General features: G+C 41.3%; 2 protein-coding genes across 3 annotated transcripts in view; one reads left to right on the top strand and one right to left on the bottom strand.

Annotated features, from left to right (window-relative positions):
- LOC137277413 (uncharacterized) overlaps positions 1–15487 on the bottom strand; it is a 278114-nt gene that overhangs the window by 262156 nt on the left and 471 nt on the right. The gene's annotated exons all lie outside the window — the stretch shown is intronic.
- The window catches only part of LOC137277409 (C-type lectin domain family 4 member C-like), a 51156-nt gene continuing 41550 nt past the window's right edge, over positions 5882–15487 (top strand). The window contains exon 1 of one of the 2 annotated variants that reach the window (XM_067809121.1): positions 5882–6512. In XM_067809121.1, coding sequence (XP_067665222.1) covers positions 6143–6512 — 370 coding nt within the window. In that variant the 5' untranslated portion in view covers positions 5882–6142. The remainder of the gene's footprint in view (positions 6513–15487) is intronic. The other variant, XM_067809120.1, reaches the window with a different exon arrangement.

Genomic DNA, 15487 nt, shown 5'->3' with positions numbered 1-15487 from the left:
AGAGACTAATTCCAGAGAATATTGCCACAAGCTGCATAAAGAGCCTGTCTTGTACATACACTGGGCTGTTGTGTTTGAGCGTTTGAATCAGGTATGGTGCTGGTGTGTTTCAGCACCCTTGTAGAGCTGATTCTGTAGATGCTCTTGTGGGCTTTATTGTAACATGGGTTGATTTTCAGGTGCTCGCTGCTACAGGAAGAGGGAGATTTAACAGGAGCTCTCTGATACAGATGAGTTGGTCACCTGGGAGATCAATCCGTGGCATTAGCGGGTCTGATTATACGTCTCCAGACCGTATGACATTTATTGCATACAGTATCGGCCTAGTGTTTCTATGAGACTATTACTATTACAGGTGGCGCGCTGTACTCGTTCGGTCCGAGGCTAAGAACACAACATTCGCACCTTAATTAAGATGTGAATACTCATTCCCACTTCCCATTGTCACTGTCTGCTTATACGCCGTCACCTAGCTAACCCTTGAAACTAATTGTACTAACTGTTATAGTACTAATTATGTTGGGAGACCTTCCTGCTTTCTCGCACTATATCAAACGAAGCGCACGTAATATCCCTTTGAAGTGTTGGCCCTGTTGCCCGTTTTCTCTACATCTCTATTCTTGATTCAGATATGGTGTTATCACCTAGGATGTTGCGATGTTTTTGATTACTGTTATTTCACCACAACGTTGAACTATCATGTAACAACTACATTTTAACAAGTGATTGAGTGAGTGAGGGAATGAAAGTTTTCTAAACGTGGAAGACGGGCGGGTTTATTTCAGCGACTTACAACATATTTCAAGTCTTAAATGCTTTAAAACTGCAGGGGCACTCCATAGGTATCCACACTCTCTGCATTGCGCTAAGTTCTTGTCAAAATAACCGCCTAGAACTAGATGAAGAAAATACGTATTCGAGGCCAACCAAGTTAAAGCAAATACATCCGCGATTAAAATATAACATACGTGTTGTATTCGCGTTAATGTTGACACTAATTAATTCAACAATATAGAATGTCTGTAGAGGTGTGTTTTTTTTATGGGCTTGGCTTTTCAGTAGTTCTATCGAGTGCCGACTGAGGTTCGAATTCCTGTTTCGTTTTTCAGTTCCTTCAGACACCTTCTTAGAGCAGAGACTCCATGTAACAGAGCAAATGCTCAGTGTAGCATAGACTCCATGAAACAGACATGTGCTCCATATAACATGGAGAAACACGTGCTTCATATAGTACAGATTCCATGTAACAGACACGTGCTTCATATAGTACAGACTCCATGTAACAAACACGTGCTTGCAGACTCCATGTAACAGACACGTGCTTCATATAGCATAGACTCCATGAAACAGACATGTGCTCCATATAACATGGAGACACACGTGCTTCATATAGTACAGACTCCATGTAACAAACACGTGCTTCATATAGTACAGACTCCATGTAACAAACACCTGCTTGCAGACTCTATGTAACATTCACGTGCTTCATATAGCATAGACTCCATGTAACAGACACGTGCTTCATATAGTACAGACTCCATGTAACAAACACGTGCTTGCACACTCCATGTAACAGACACGTGCTTCATATAGCATAGACTCCATGAAACAGACACGTGCTTCATATAACATGGAGACACACGTGCTTCATGTAGTACAGACTCCATGTAACAAACACGTGCTTCATATAGCATAGACTCCATGTAACAGACACGTGCTTCATATAGCATAGACTCCATGTAACAAACACGTGCTTGCAGACTCTATGTAACAGACACGTGCTTCATATAGCACAGACTCCATGTAACAAACACGTGCTTCATATAGCATAGACTCCATGTAACAAACACGTGCTTCATATAGCATAGACTCCATGTAACAGACACGTGCTTGCAGACTCTATGTAACAGACACGTGCTTCATATAGCATGGAGAAACACGTGCTTCATATAGTACAGACTCCATGTAACAAACACGTGCTTGCAGACTCCATGAAACAGACACGTGCTTCATATAACATGGAGAAACACGTGCTTCATATAGTACAGACTCCATGTAACAGATATGTGCTTCATGTAGCATAGACTCCATGTAACAAACACGTGCTTGCAGACTCTATGTAGCAGACACGTGCTTCTCATAGCATAGACTCCATGTAACAAACATGTGCTTCACATAGTACAGACTCCATGTAACAGACACGCGATACCTATAGTATAGACTCCATGGAACAGACACGTGTTCCATATAGCATAGAGTCCAAGCACTACACGCAGATCGGTGAATGCAAACTGTAATCTTCTGTTCGAATCCCAATTCTCCTTTGTACCATGATTCATCTGTACCAGGTCAGTCCATTTGTTTTACGACGCCTTCAACAATGTTCCAGTGTGATTGTGATATTACAAGAGAGAGAGAGAGAGAGAGAGAGAGAGAGAGAGAGAGAGAGGGAGAGAGAGAGAGAGAGAGAGAGAGAGAGAGAGATTGGTCTTTGGTTGCTATGTATATTTTTACATTGTCTGTGCAGTTATAAAGTTGATTGCATGATTACAAGAGTCAGTGCATCTCTAGTATATATTTCCTATTATCTCTCTGTTCATATGTTTCCTATTATATGTTCTAAAACATTTGCCGAGGACGCATCATCGATTTTTGTCAGCAATAATGCATATCTGTCCAGGAGGTAAAAATCAAGCAACGCCCCTTTGTGATGAATTGCCCCTTCAATATTCACTTGCTGAAACAGAAATGCATTACCAAAGATACATCATTCACACCTGTGATTTCAATTCATGTAACAGCGGACACCTGTAGCTGTGATTGTTGCGATGACGAGCTACAGGTTGTCGGATGCAACGGCCTGTCAGCGTCTTTGAATGGCCTGTGTGAGGTTTATTATGCGAAGCCTTGTCTGACTGTACTACTGTCAATACTGTACGTAAGCAGGTCGCCATTGTCCTCAACTCAACGCGACTCTCTGGGGCGTATTTATTTCCATTCATACGTATAGGTATACTAGGGCATCTAGAGGCTGCATTTATTACCGATTTCAGTGTCTCCGAATTATCTTTACACAGTAACGAGACAAGGTGTACCTGTCTAATACAACATCAAGGCCTCACTTTACAGTGGCCGTAACAGACGTTAAAGACATATGCTTGTACTGGAACGTCATAGCATATGAAGGTCAGGCATTCATTAGCCCCCGGACGTGTGAATCTTGAAGGGCTGCTAACAACGAGTCATCCACCGGCATGTAGGACGATCTGTGTTAGTTTATGTGTCGTCGTTCAGATCCCGGGCCAACCAAGTTAAAGCAAAAACATCCACGATTAAAATATAACATACGTGTTGTATTCGCGTTAATGTTGACACTAATTAATTCAACAACATAGGGTGTCTGTAGAGGTCTGTTTTTTATGGGCTTGGCTTTTCAGTAGTTCTACCGAGTGCCGACTGAGGTTCGAATTCCTGTTTCGTTTTTCAGTTCACACTTGCGGTCACTGATTACCCCTGCTGAATCAATACCATGTGACAGACACATGTCCCATACAGCATAGACTCCATGTAACAGACACCTTCTTAGAGCAGAGACCCAATGTAACAGACACGTGTTCCATGTTTAGATCCAGGGCCTAGATTTTCGAAGCTCTCTTAGCGATAAAACAGCTACCTTAGCGCTAAGAGAGCTTCGAAAATCTGGGCCTCGGGTCTCGTTCCTCAAAGCGACCGTAACGCCAAGTCGTAACTTCCAACCTTAACATAGACTTACGATAGTCGTAGCACACTTCAACTTCACCTGAGGTACAATGGTCATTTAACAAAATTTCAGGACAAAAGAGGGTGCGCACCCTTGCACCCTTGTATCTGTGCTGATTTCCGGCGGTAACCAAGGGAGCTTACTCGTGGCGAATGTTTCGAACATTCGTAACTACTCATGTCATTCCGGCAAGCCGAATGGCGTCTTGAAGGTCACGGAAACAGAGTTTACAGAGTAGTTACGAATGTGTTTCGAAGAGTTTCTGACAGGCTTTTCTGGGGCACACAAGTTTAGGTGCACGGTTCCGGTTGAAATGACCGATTCTCTCATTTGTACATTCACTTTGTGCTGGTTTTGCGGTCAGGGAGTATATCCAGCTCCATAGGATGGCCCCAGGGCTTGTCAACACAGTAATACCCACCCTACAGGATTTCGGGTAAAGGTCTCAAGACGTGACCAATTGGATCCGCTTGCCAGACTCCGTGATTGGTTGCAGTCGTAACCTGCCGTCGGCAGTAGTTGCTACTGATGTACATAACTAGTACGTCGCACTCACAGATCTGGAACACTGCTGAGTGCGTCGTTAAACAAACACATTTACCTACTACATACTTACATGTTCTGCGTATTTACGTCCTTGCAAAGAAGGGTCCTTCGGCTAGTACCTCCATATATGGTTATGAGTGCCTTGGGCGGTGGGGTAGCCTAGTGGGTGAAGCGTTCGCTCGTCATGTCAAAGACCCGGGTTCGATTCCCCACATGAGTACACTGTATGAAGCTTCTGGTGTCTCCCGCTGTGACATTGCTTGAATATTACTAAAAACGGAGTAAAACTAGACTCACACTCGCACTATTCGTGTGCGTGTTTTTACAGTGAAGTGGGATTTTACAGGTGCTGTCGCGTGCCATGCTGTAAGTGGTGCAGATGCGGGTGCTAAATGTACACTGTTGTAAGTGATGAACTTGCAGGTGCTAAATGTGCACTGTTGTAAGTGATGAACTTGCAGGTGCTAAATGTGCACTGTTGTAAGTGGCGAACTTGCAGGTGCTAAATGTGCACTGTTGTAAGTGACGAACTTGCAGGTGCTAAATGTACTCAGTTGTAAGTGACGAACTTTCAGGTGCTAAATGTGCACTGTTGTAAGTGATGAACTTGCAGGTGCTAAATGTACACAGTTGTAAGTGATGAACTTGCAGGTGCTAAATGTGCACAGTTGTAAGTGACGAACTTGCAGGTGCTAAATGTACACAGTTGTAAGTGACGAACTTGCAGGTGCTAAATGTACACAGTTGTAAGTGATGAACTTGCAGGTGCTAAATGTACTCTGTTGTAAGTGATGAACTACCTTGTGCACTATTGAAAGACGCGCATTTACAGGTCCCCCTTGCTCCCTATTGTATGTGATGACATGCAGGTGCTTTCTTGTAAGAAGTGGTGATTTTATTGGTGCTGTCTTTCGTTCAGTTCCATGTGAAGTGAAAATTCTCTTGGATAGGAAAATAAGGAAAATGCATACCATCAGAACCTAGCTTGATAGTCAAACTATGCATGGAGAGCTGCATGTAACCGGTTATGCATTATGCATTACGACTACAACGCCCAACATGCCCAAACTATCAATGAGTTCCCTTACAGTGCGCAGAGGTACATCCACACTTCTACATCTTACTTTTGTTAGGTTTGATGTTAACGCTACACTCTTTACACCGTTGAAACATCACATGCAGACATAATTAGCTTCGGAGGTAAAGTGTCGCAGCAATAAAGCACCCACTTCCGGGTATGTATATTTCAGTTTAAACCGGATCAACGAACCGGTTTCACTCTTGGGTACATTTCACAACCCATCCAAATCCCTACCCGTTATATATATCGAGGAGACATGTTTGCGGACATGTAGCGATCTGATTTCGCGATATGTGCTAAGTTTCACTCATTCATAAATACACCGTATGACTACACCTCAACCCAACAGCTGATCACGTTGACCGCCTCTCGAATCCGTCCAATCAACCTGCTTGTGGCCATAGATAGTGGGCGGTTTAGCAAATGGGCACATCCACTGTGAAAATTAGTGCCAGCATTAGTGTTGATTTCTAAATTAAGACAGCAGGACCACAACGCGTGTGATATTTCACATTATACCTGCGTGTGTGCCACCAGGTAAAGTGTTGTGCTGATTCCCTGGTTGTGCGGAGCCTGTCACCTGGCGAGACAGCCATTCAAACAATGTCTTCACTACGATATGTCATTCATTCGGTCCCTGGGAAGAAAGTCGTTTAATTTGGATACCACGTACTCAAGGAACATATGTACCCGAGAATACAGTGAATCTGGGGTATGGGGATCAGTTTGGCGTTCGTTTCGACGTCGACCAGTCCATGTTAATTCCTCTTTGTAGCTTTGTGTGTAGTGTTCACAGCACTGTAAACGCTGAATGGAGCGAGGTGTCTCAAGAGAGCAGGAATGATCCTCGTGGGCCGAGTAGAAGGGCTTGTTCTGTGGTCATGAATGGCCGTGTGCTTACCTTGACGCTAATCATTCTCGTCATCCACGTCCAACACTTCGACTTGAAAAAACATCGCCATAATGACCGTGTTCGACATTGTGGGCGCCAGTGCCAGCACAGCATTGTTAAACGTGTTGAACACCGAATGGAGAAAACAGTTAATAGAACCATTCGCAAAATCCGCAAGGAATATGAGGCATACCAGAAGAAGTATGAAAGTTTGCTGCATGCGATGAGGAAAGGTAGGGTAGACACGATTTTCTCCACTCACTGTTGTTGGCCATTGCCTTAGTGAAGGCCCGATATATAGTAGGTCATGCACCTATCTTATACATAGACTGACGGGACATGTTACCCGGTGTGCACTGTCAGCTGACAGACACACGGTATCCCGAACCCCAACCCTAACCTCTGTTTGAGGGCTGGAGCGATCATATAAGCACTTTTCTCAGTGTAACAGACTATAGAGTTATAGGTAAAATACCTTGTTTACTCTCATATAAATACACGACTACATACGCGATGAAATACCGATGATGACCCTGAGATGTCGGTTGCCTCGGTTCGTCTTATGTAACATACTGCCGTGTGATATGGCTGATATAAACCACAGCCACCGGCCCACGTGTGTGTTGTCATGCTGACTCAGAATGAATGTAGTTTTGAAATAGTGTATAGTGTACCGTCCTTCTAAGTTAAAACTGTCCATAGTAACTTTGCGTATCCGAGCCAACCCGCACCCTCCCGACCCGTCTTGACATCTGAGTAATTTGTATCGTTTTAGCTTCCTCATACATTTATTTTGAACATTTTATTGCATTTAAGTTTAGTTTCCGTGTAGGTGTTAAAAGGAGTTTTTACGAAATAGTTTGATCCTTGGTATGTCATAGCGCAGGAATGTATATGATATAGTTCACAAACATGCGAGCGTGCATAAATACATTAAATGTATTAACCATGAAATGTATTAACTTATGAATTCACTTTGAAAGATAAAAACATCGCTGCATTTGTAGTGTAGATTTATGTGAAAGGTTTGGTTAGTGCTTTGTAGACTTTGATTGTCTTTAACTGTAATACCACAAGGTGGTGTAGGTATTCAACACAACCATGCTTGGATCAACTTATGTCCTGACTTAAGGATACGCAGATTCTACTATACAGGCATGCACACGTTACACCGAGAGAAGTAAAGATGGCGTCACCAAACATGTAACAATGACTTGAGGCTGATTGTAGGACAACATTTGTCATTAGTATACTTCTGAGGAAGTGCACGCTTTTGTCCGTGTGTTCTGTGTCTCCAATAGTTACTGCATGCATTATCTGGCGCCACTGTTCTAGAAAAGACATAGTCTGAATCTCCTTACAAGTGCTACACCTAACTTGTACCCATTATAGACGTGGAGGGTTATTTTCATGTTGATTCTTGTTGAAGACGAGGACCCCATCATGCGTAGTCCCATGGTTAACCCATGTAATGAACAGACAGGTCGTAAAATGTCTCACATACAGAAGATGGGTTTGAAAAATGTGCATTTTCGGGAGTTTGTTGGTTAGATTTTGATATGTTGAAAAAACGCTTCTCTCAGGATGTTTGAATGAGAGTTTCGATATATCGATGAATAAAAAAGGACTACTTCCTTCTGTATTTATGAAATATTCATAAGAAATGCACGTTTAGGCTCTTTGGGTGGATCTGGCTGATCTGAGGCACTTATATTTTAATGAGTTCATTATAGGTTTGCATCTGTCAAAGGAATGCATATTTTAGTAGGTTTTACTGGGAACAAGTATATGTCGAAGACGAACATATTCTGTGACTTTAAATGCAGGTGTTCATGTGTTTATAAATATAGTTTTAGTGAGTTCTGGTTTGGATATACTGAAGGAATAGATGGTTTATAATGTATATTTTGTGCGTTGGGATATGTTTGATAAATACTTGTGTTACTAAGATTCACTATGAGTTTGTATATGTTAATGATGTTGCTGTCTTGTACCCTGTTGTAAGTGATGAACTTACATGTGCTGTCTTGTTCATTGTTTTAAGTAATGAACTTGCCGGTGCTCTCTTCTACCCTGTTGTAAGTGATGACGTTCCAGGTGCTCTCTTGTGCATTGTTGTAAGAGATGAACTTGAAGATGCTCTCTTGTGCCCTGTTGTAAGCGACGAACTTGAAGATGCTCTTTTATACCCTGCCGTAAGTGGTGAACTTGAAGGTGCTCTCTTATACCCTCCTGTAAGTGATGAACTTGCAGGTGCTCTCTTATACCCTGCTGTAAGTGATGAAGTTGCAGGTGCTCTCTTGTGCATTGTTGTAATAGATGAACTTGAAGATGCTCTCTTTGTGCCCTGTTGTAAGTGATGAACATGAAGGTGCTCTCTTATACCCTGCTGTAAGTGGTGAACTTGAAGGTGCTCTCTTATACTCTCCTGTAAGTGATGAAGTTGCAGGTGTTCTCTTATACCCCGCTGTAAGTGGTGAAGTTGCAGGTGTTCTCTTATACCCTGCTGTAAGTGGTGAAGTTGCATGTGCTTTCTTGTTCACTATTGTAAATCATGTGTTTGCTGGTTGTTACGCATCATTCATTGAGAATACAACGTTTGGATATGTTAAAGTTTTGCAATTTTCGATTGAGTTTTATTGTGGGTGTGGATATGCTGAAGAATTGCCTGTTCTATTGAGTTTTATTGTGGGTGTGGATATGCTGAAGAATTGCCTGTTCTATTGAGTTTTATTATATATATTTATGTATATATGCTGAAGAAGTGAGGAAGACCACATGGGGTACTGCACCCCCAGTTTTACATGCACGGGTACAGTGGCGATGTATGTGACATGTCATAGCTTCCTCGGGTGAGCTGACACAGTAGCCATGCTGTGGACACTGACCTATACGTGCCAGATGTGATACGTGGCATGCTATCCTGTCGACCAGGGAGAAGAACTATTTTCCCTCACTCATTTTTCAGGACCAAATTAAGGTTTCATCATCATACATATTGATTTCCTGGCCAGTCAGACATGAGTATATATACACATCTTAAATACAGTAGGGCTAAGTAAACTATTTCAAATCCAACTCATATTTAAAGACATTTGTGTTTTGGGCAGAAAACCTACTAGGTATCGATATTTGTCAATTAAACTCCTTGGGTGTCGTTGTATATATCACTAGTCTGTGCCAGTTTAAAGCCATGAACTATACTCTGATTCGTCAGCTGTGTTATTCTAATTTCCACTTATGAAAGGATAACACAGTAACACACTCTGTGCGTTATGCTTACTCAATACATCACGCTGTAGGTACCTCTCAGAAGAAAGCATACCGATATAAGGTAGATACTAGTTATGCAGTACTCCACGCAAACGATAACTATAAATGGCTATGCAAAGAGTCGAAATGCAATGTGGTTAAATAAATAAATAAATAAATAAATAAATAAATAAATAAATAAATAAATAAATAAATACGACATGTAGTTATGGAACATTTACTTTTACAGACTAAATACAAAAGTATATAACATTGGAGAGTAAGTATTTCTCTAAATTTTATTTCAGCATATTGCCATTTTTAGAAACTGCCATTTTCCATTATATTGCTGTCATTCGTTGAACTGTCCATTTCAGCTTTATGGGCAATACATCGTGCATCAATGTTCCCTGCAAGTAGTACATTAGACATATGTTGTAATGCAGGGTCGATCAAGCGTACGACTTCTATGCCTTCAGTATTCATGTCAACTTGCATGTATGGAAATGACGGATATCTAGCAAAATATTGGATATTTTAATCACTCTTACTATTTGGCATCTGTTGTAATGGAACCCGAAGGTATAGTGGATAATGTAGTAAGACTACAGAGATGTTATGAAATAAAGTATTAAAATCACTGTCAATATTGTGGTGATGATGATGATGATGATGATGACGACGACGATGATGATGATGCATTTGTATGTGTGCGCGCGTGCTATTATTTATCACTTCTTATCGTATCACTTCTTTCACGACATTACTACTATCTTCGTCTTGATAGTTGTCGTTTAATCTTGTTAGTGTTGTCTGCACTGATCCTCCGACGCCACGACAGTTGTGGATCCAGGCTGTCAGTGTTCATATTTACCGTACATGTCCTCCAAAGCGCTCTCACGAAACAACAGATCTAAATACGAAACTCAACGAAACTAAAAGTAGACCTTACTAAGAGGGATTATCATGGCGGGGAGCGGAGTGGAGTGGAGAGGAGTGGAGTGGAGTGGAGTGGAGTGGAATGGAGTCAAGATGATTCCTCTATCCTCTTGCACATTGACAGTGAACGCTGATTTACAGTATGCTCGCCGCCCTCGCACATGTCTGCTTTAGTCAGTGGCACACCTTGCTCCAAGTGTAACATTCCAGGTGTATTGATAGGTACCTGTCGTCTCCTTGTGTTAGTCACATACACATATATCCGCAATATAACAGCTCGTCCTTAAGGCACGTGCAGGCATTGTACAGTCCATCTTGACAGTACTGGAATGCATTTTGTCATTTATCTTGTCATCCATAGCGCTGCTCTGCCAAGCGTCCCATGCAGTTACATGCTTCCCAAATAATGATGCCTCGAACTGATGACGTGGCTGCATGTACTCCTTACTTAGCGAGATATAATGTTCCGTCCTGTAATGTTCCGTCAGTACTGACTGGAGTAAATTTTGTGATTTTTGTGACGGAAACTTTGCTATATGTAACAGAGTCTTTGTGATTTTAGCAACACGAATCGAGGGGTAAGATACGATAAATGACCTGCATACCTACAAAATCATAATAACAAGAGAGTTGAACTGACATTTACTTCCGCTAGTTTTCCATCCAACGTCTAGGCGCACCAATCTATTAGTGAGTGAACTCCCAGTTTACTGTGCTTCCATTTCCCATGTTTGACTTTAGGTAGGGGTTGCAAAGGTGGCAAATATTTTGTATTAAGGTCAGTAACAATCCCTTCACTTATGAAAATCACATGCATTCGTAGTATTACTCCAAGTTGTCCTGTAGCTATTGAAATCGTCCGTAGTTCCGGGTTTCCGGATTGACCAGAGGCACAAATGCCTCCCTAACGTCTGGTCGTTCCATGCTACGGTCCCCGGAAGACGGGCTTTACGGACAAACGGGGTTCTGTGGATTTTCTTCACACTGACATGCCATGATGTCATGCCACGATGTCATGTCAGTAATCTGACGAAACAGGTGATAGTTGTTGCCAGTTCAAAGGTAACACAGAACACAGAACAGGTCTTTTCAGTGTTGGTTTGTCTGTGGGCAGCGCTAGTGGCCCAGTGGAGTAAGCGCTAATCGGCTGTGAATGCTTCTCGCATGGTGCGAGTTGTCACAAGTTGAATTTTCTGATTCGATGTGATTATAATCCACGATCTGTCAGAATATGTGTGAGTTTGACACAAGTCTTGGAATTGTGGCAGTGATTGTTCTTCTGCATTCTGACACAGCCTAGAAACAATGTCATTCACCCTCTTACTCCACGCTGCGTGTAATATTTGAATACAGAGTGTATCCCAGCTCATCTTACCGGCTTTCCATATCACACGAGTTGATGAAAGTTACAAATATCCAAAGTGAGTCAAGGGTATGTTTAGGGGTTATTTTTTTGTTTAATTTATTGTAAATCAGAGCTTTAAAGAAAAAGTGATCAGCTTCTACTTATCGTCGCTTTGTGGTAAATGCAATGTTATTATATTCAGATGTTACTGGGGTAATTACCTTAAAGTCTACCCTCACTCAACCGTCCACGTTATACTCGTATGAGCGTCAGTAATTTAGATGCACGACTAGAGGGATCTTCATACCACACATGCATGCGACATGCCTTGGTTTTCAAGGTTTATAGATAGACTGGCGCCTTCAAATATACTAAACATTAAAAGTTTAGACTTAGTGGTGTAAATGTAGCCACTTACTTCAGCCAACTTTTCAAAACTAGATTTTTCAAAATATTCCACATTGTTTTAAAGTACTGTTTACACATGAACCTATATATTGTAAAACAAATTTGCAACGTTGAAAAGATTATTGTCATGAGTTCAATGAAACATGAAACAAAGTGAAAATTGACGAATTCTTAACAAAACCTTACACCAAAACGCATCTGTTCAAATGTAAATATAGGATATTTGCACATGCTTTTCAGCAATTTTATACATGTTTCTCTTGCAATTCAACTGCATAAGGTTTGCAGTATTTTCCGCCAAGTTAGTGGAGAAATTCATCTTTGATGTAACCACACATCTATTCATGACATATAGTAAGTGCTTTAAGTAACTCTAAAGTTATGATGGGTAGTATGAATAAATAATTAGATAAATACATTTTATGACTTATAAGTAGAGGTAAATTGGGACGGAATATATTACCCCTTGCCCGTTTGTATTCGTCTGGTTTCGTCATCATTACTTCATCTGCCCCTGATATTCAAGCACACTTACTTCAACACATATATACTCTGACAATTACAGAAATTGTGCACACCCCAACCCTGTTCAAAATTCCCTTTCCATTCAAAAGGAAAACATACCCAAATGCAGTATACACCGATATCTATAATAATTCATTTTCTCAGTGAATTTGGCAGTTTGATTCTTCCCCACTGTATACTCACTACGGTTTGACGTTTGCAAGTCTAGGCGGGGCTGCCTGTTTCGTTCCAGTATGCTCCCGTCTGTATTTCATAGGTTGTCCAGCAAATTACGCAGTCACATGAATATGTGAAGCAAGAGAGCTACGTCATTCTAGCAACCTTTCACTGATTAATTAATTAATTTCTCCCCAGAAAGGTTCGCGATCAGATTTGACTATAGTTTAACACACATATGATATTTAATATTTGTTGAAATTGGTCACATCAGGTAGGAAAATTTATGCAGATAACACGTGAACTTATCTCTTATAAAGCTTTTTATAATAAATCGTTTGTACAATTTGTCATACTCGTGGTTTACTATCCAGTGACCACGTGGTTTGAGACCCATGATTGAGGCTCACGTGTCTTCCCCCGCTTCCCGCGCCACCAGCTCGTCCGTAAATCCACCACTTAACTAAGCCTGTCAAAGAAGGCGGCTTGATGCGCGAGTTGGACTGTTGCGTAATACGGCCACGTGACTGCCCTCAGTACGCAATTGTCTAGAAATATTCAAACATTTGTGTTGACTTTGCTGACAAGAATGTTTGGTTTTAGCACACAGATTAAATGTCGAGGACGAGGGGTCACTGGGACATTGAGAAACTACTTCATTAAAGAAAGAAAGATTTAGTGTTACACCCCCCGAACAAGATGGTGACGACTGCAGATCAGAGATCGATAGCTTTAATGTCATCGCTAAACTAGAAAATGAAATCTGATACTTAATTAATATTTCTTTTGTTAGATTGTGTTGTTTTTTTATCTTGATAATGTTTGAATTCAGTCCAACTTTTCTATCCAATGACGGAACTACAACGGAAGTCGATGTATGTAAATGTAATCACCCATATGTTTTACAGATACAGCGATTTCCATGCTTTTCATTTTATACTTTTGGTCATGAGTTTTGTCGTAATAACTGGAGAACTGGTATTATAGACTTAAACGTTTCGTGAATGCACTCGTGCTTGTGTGTGTTTGCTCTTACTAGTCTGGTCACTTTCTAGATTGTCGTTTTACGACTGTATTTTAATAGCCCACTAAGCTACAGTTTTTCACTGACTATATGCGGGTATTCATTTCATATCATGTCGTGTGTTCCTCGTGGTAAGGTGCAGGAGTTGATACATTGCGTGGGCCCTGACTGACCCCAGTTGCACCCGAGACCCAAGCCCCTCTCTCCGCCCCCACCCTAGATGTTCCACATGCCACTGACTCCCACTTAGTGTTTGAGGAGCTGGATCTGAGAAGCAGTTGACCCGAGGGGAAGTGTTGCCTTAACTAAGTATATTAGCTGTGTTCACGAATACCTATGACGACTTGTTATAAATCTGGCTAATTTTGATTTAAATAGTATTTACGGTAAGACGAACTTGTGTATTCTGCAACGATGCACCACACGTACAAACAACTCATTAGAACTAAACTTAAGTATCTAAATGTCAAATTGTGCAAATCATGAGAAATCAGAAAAGTGTCATTATTATAATTATTTTTCTTGCTTTCTTGTTTACATCACATAATAAGCAATTTGAAGAACTGGATGGAATATATTTGAATATGTAATAACCGCGTTCATGATAAATACTGGTTTTATTAATTTCCAATGTACATAGTTTCCACTATTCTGATTTAATGAGGTTGTGTGAGGGAAATCGCCAACTCGACTTGGACGTCAGCAAGTGTGTGCGAGGGGACAGCCCTCAGTGTAAACGACCATGCATGGTCCCTGACAGCTACTCTCGGTTATATTTTAGTTAGACTTTTATCCGAATCTGTCTTGTACGGTGTACTCATTACCTCAATGGTTATAGTGCAGCTAGTTTCATTCGAACATATCTAACACACATCTAAAGACAAAACACCCGCTAAAACTCAGTTCCACGGCGTGTTCCAGAAGATCCAGAACGTTATTCTGATTACAACACTCCATACTTTACTTTCACTCAAAAACTATGCTTCAAGGGTGTTTCCCAAATCCCTGTCTATTGCTGTTCCATTAATGCACACTCGACCTCACCTTCTCGTTCCAACCCAAGAGTGCTCTCCACTCTTATACCCGCTCCAAGACTCCACTCCGTCCTCAGACTAGAGTTCAAGACTTAGTCTGTCTGACACTCCCTGAACTATATTTCCCACCACAGTCTAGCCCTCCCTACAATGCTGAAACATATCTAGATTACCCATGTTCAGGCTGCTTTCCCTTGCGCTGCTCCTGTCCAATTTAGTCCAGTTGGTCAGTTGGTTTATAATGAATGATGAGCATGGTGGTTTTTAAACTGTCTCCTTCCATATGCCATTGTTACAAGAGCGACTAGCCTTAACAGCATGACGTTTGTATTCACTTTACCCCGAAGGTGGACATTCCTGTGTATATTCTGTTCAAATCGTCCAATGGGTATTGGAAAGAAATGTTTCTTTTCGCTGCATTGTTAACAGATCTGTCAGAGATGGAAGCTTTATGTGTTAAAGTGTTTGACAGAGAAAAAATACGTGACCTGTCATATCTACGTGTGAAAACTGTTTAGCGTGTCT

This window comes from Haliotis asinina, chromosome 3 (assembly GCF_037392515.1).
Source record: "Haliotis asinina isolate JCU_RB_2024 chromosome 3, JCU_Hal_asi_v2, whole genome shotgun sequence".
In the NCBI taxonomy this organism is placed as follows: Eukaryota; Metazoa; Mollusca; class Gastropoda; order Lepetellida; family Haliotidae; genus Haliotis; species Haliotis asinina.
The sequence above is the reverse complement of the archived record's forward strand: the minus strand, read 5'-3'. Positions and strand labels throughout refer to the sequence as shown.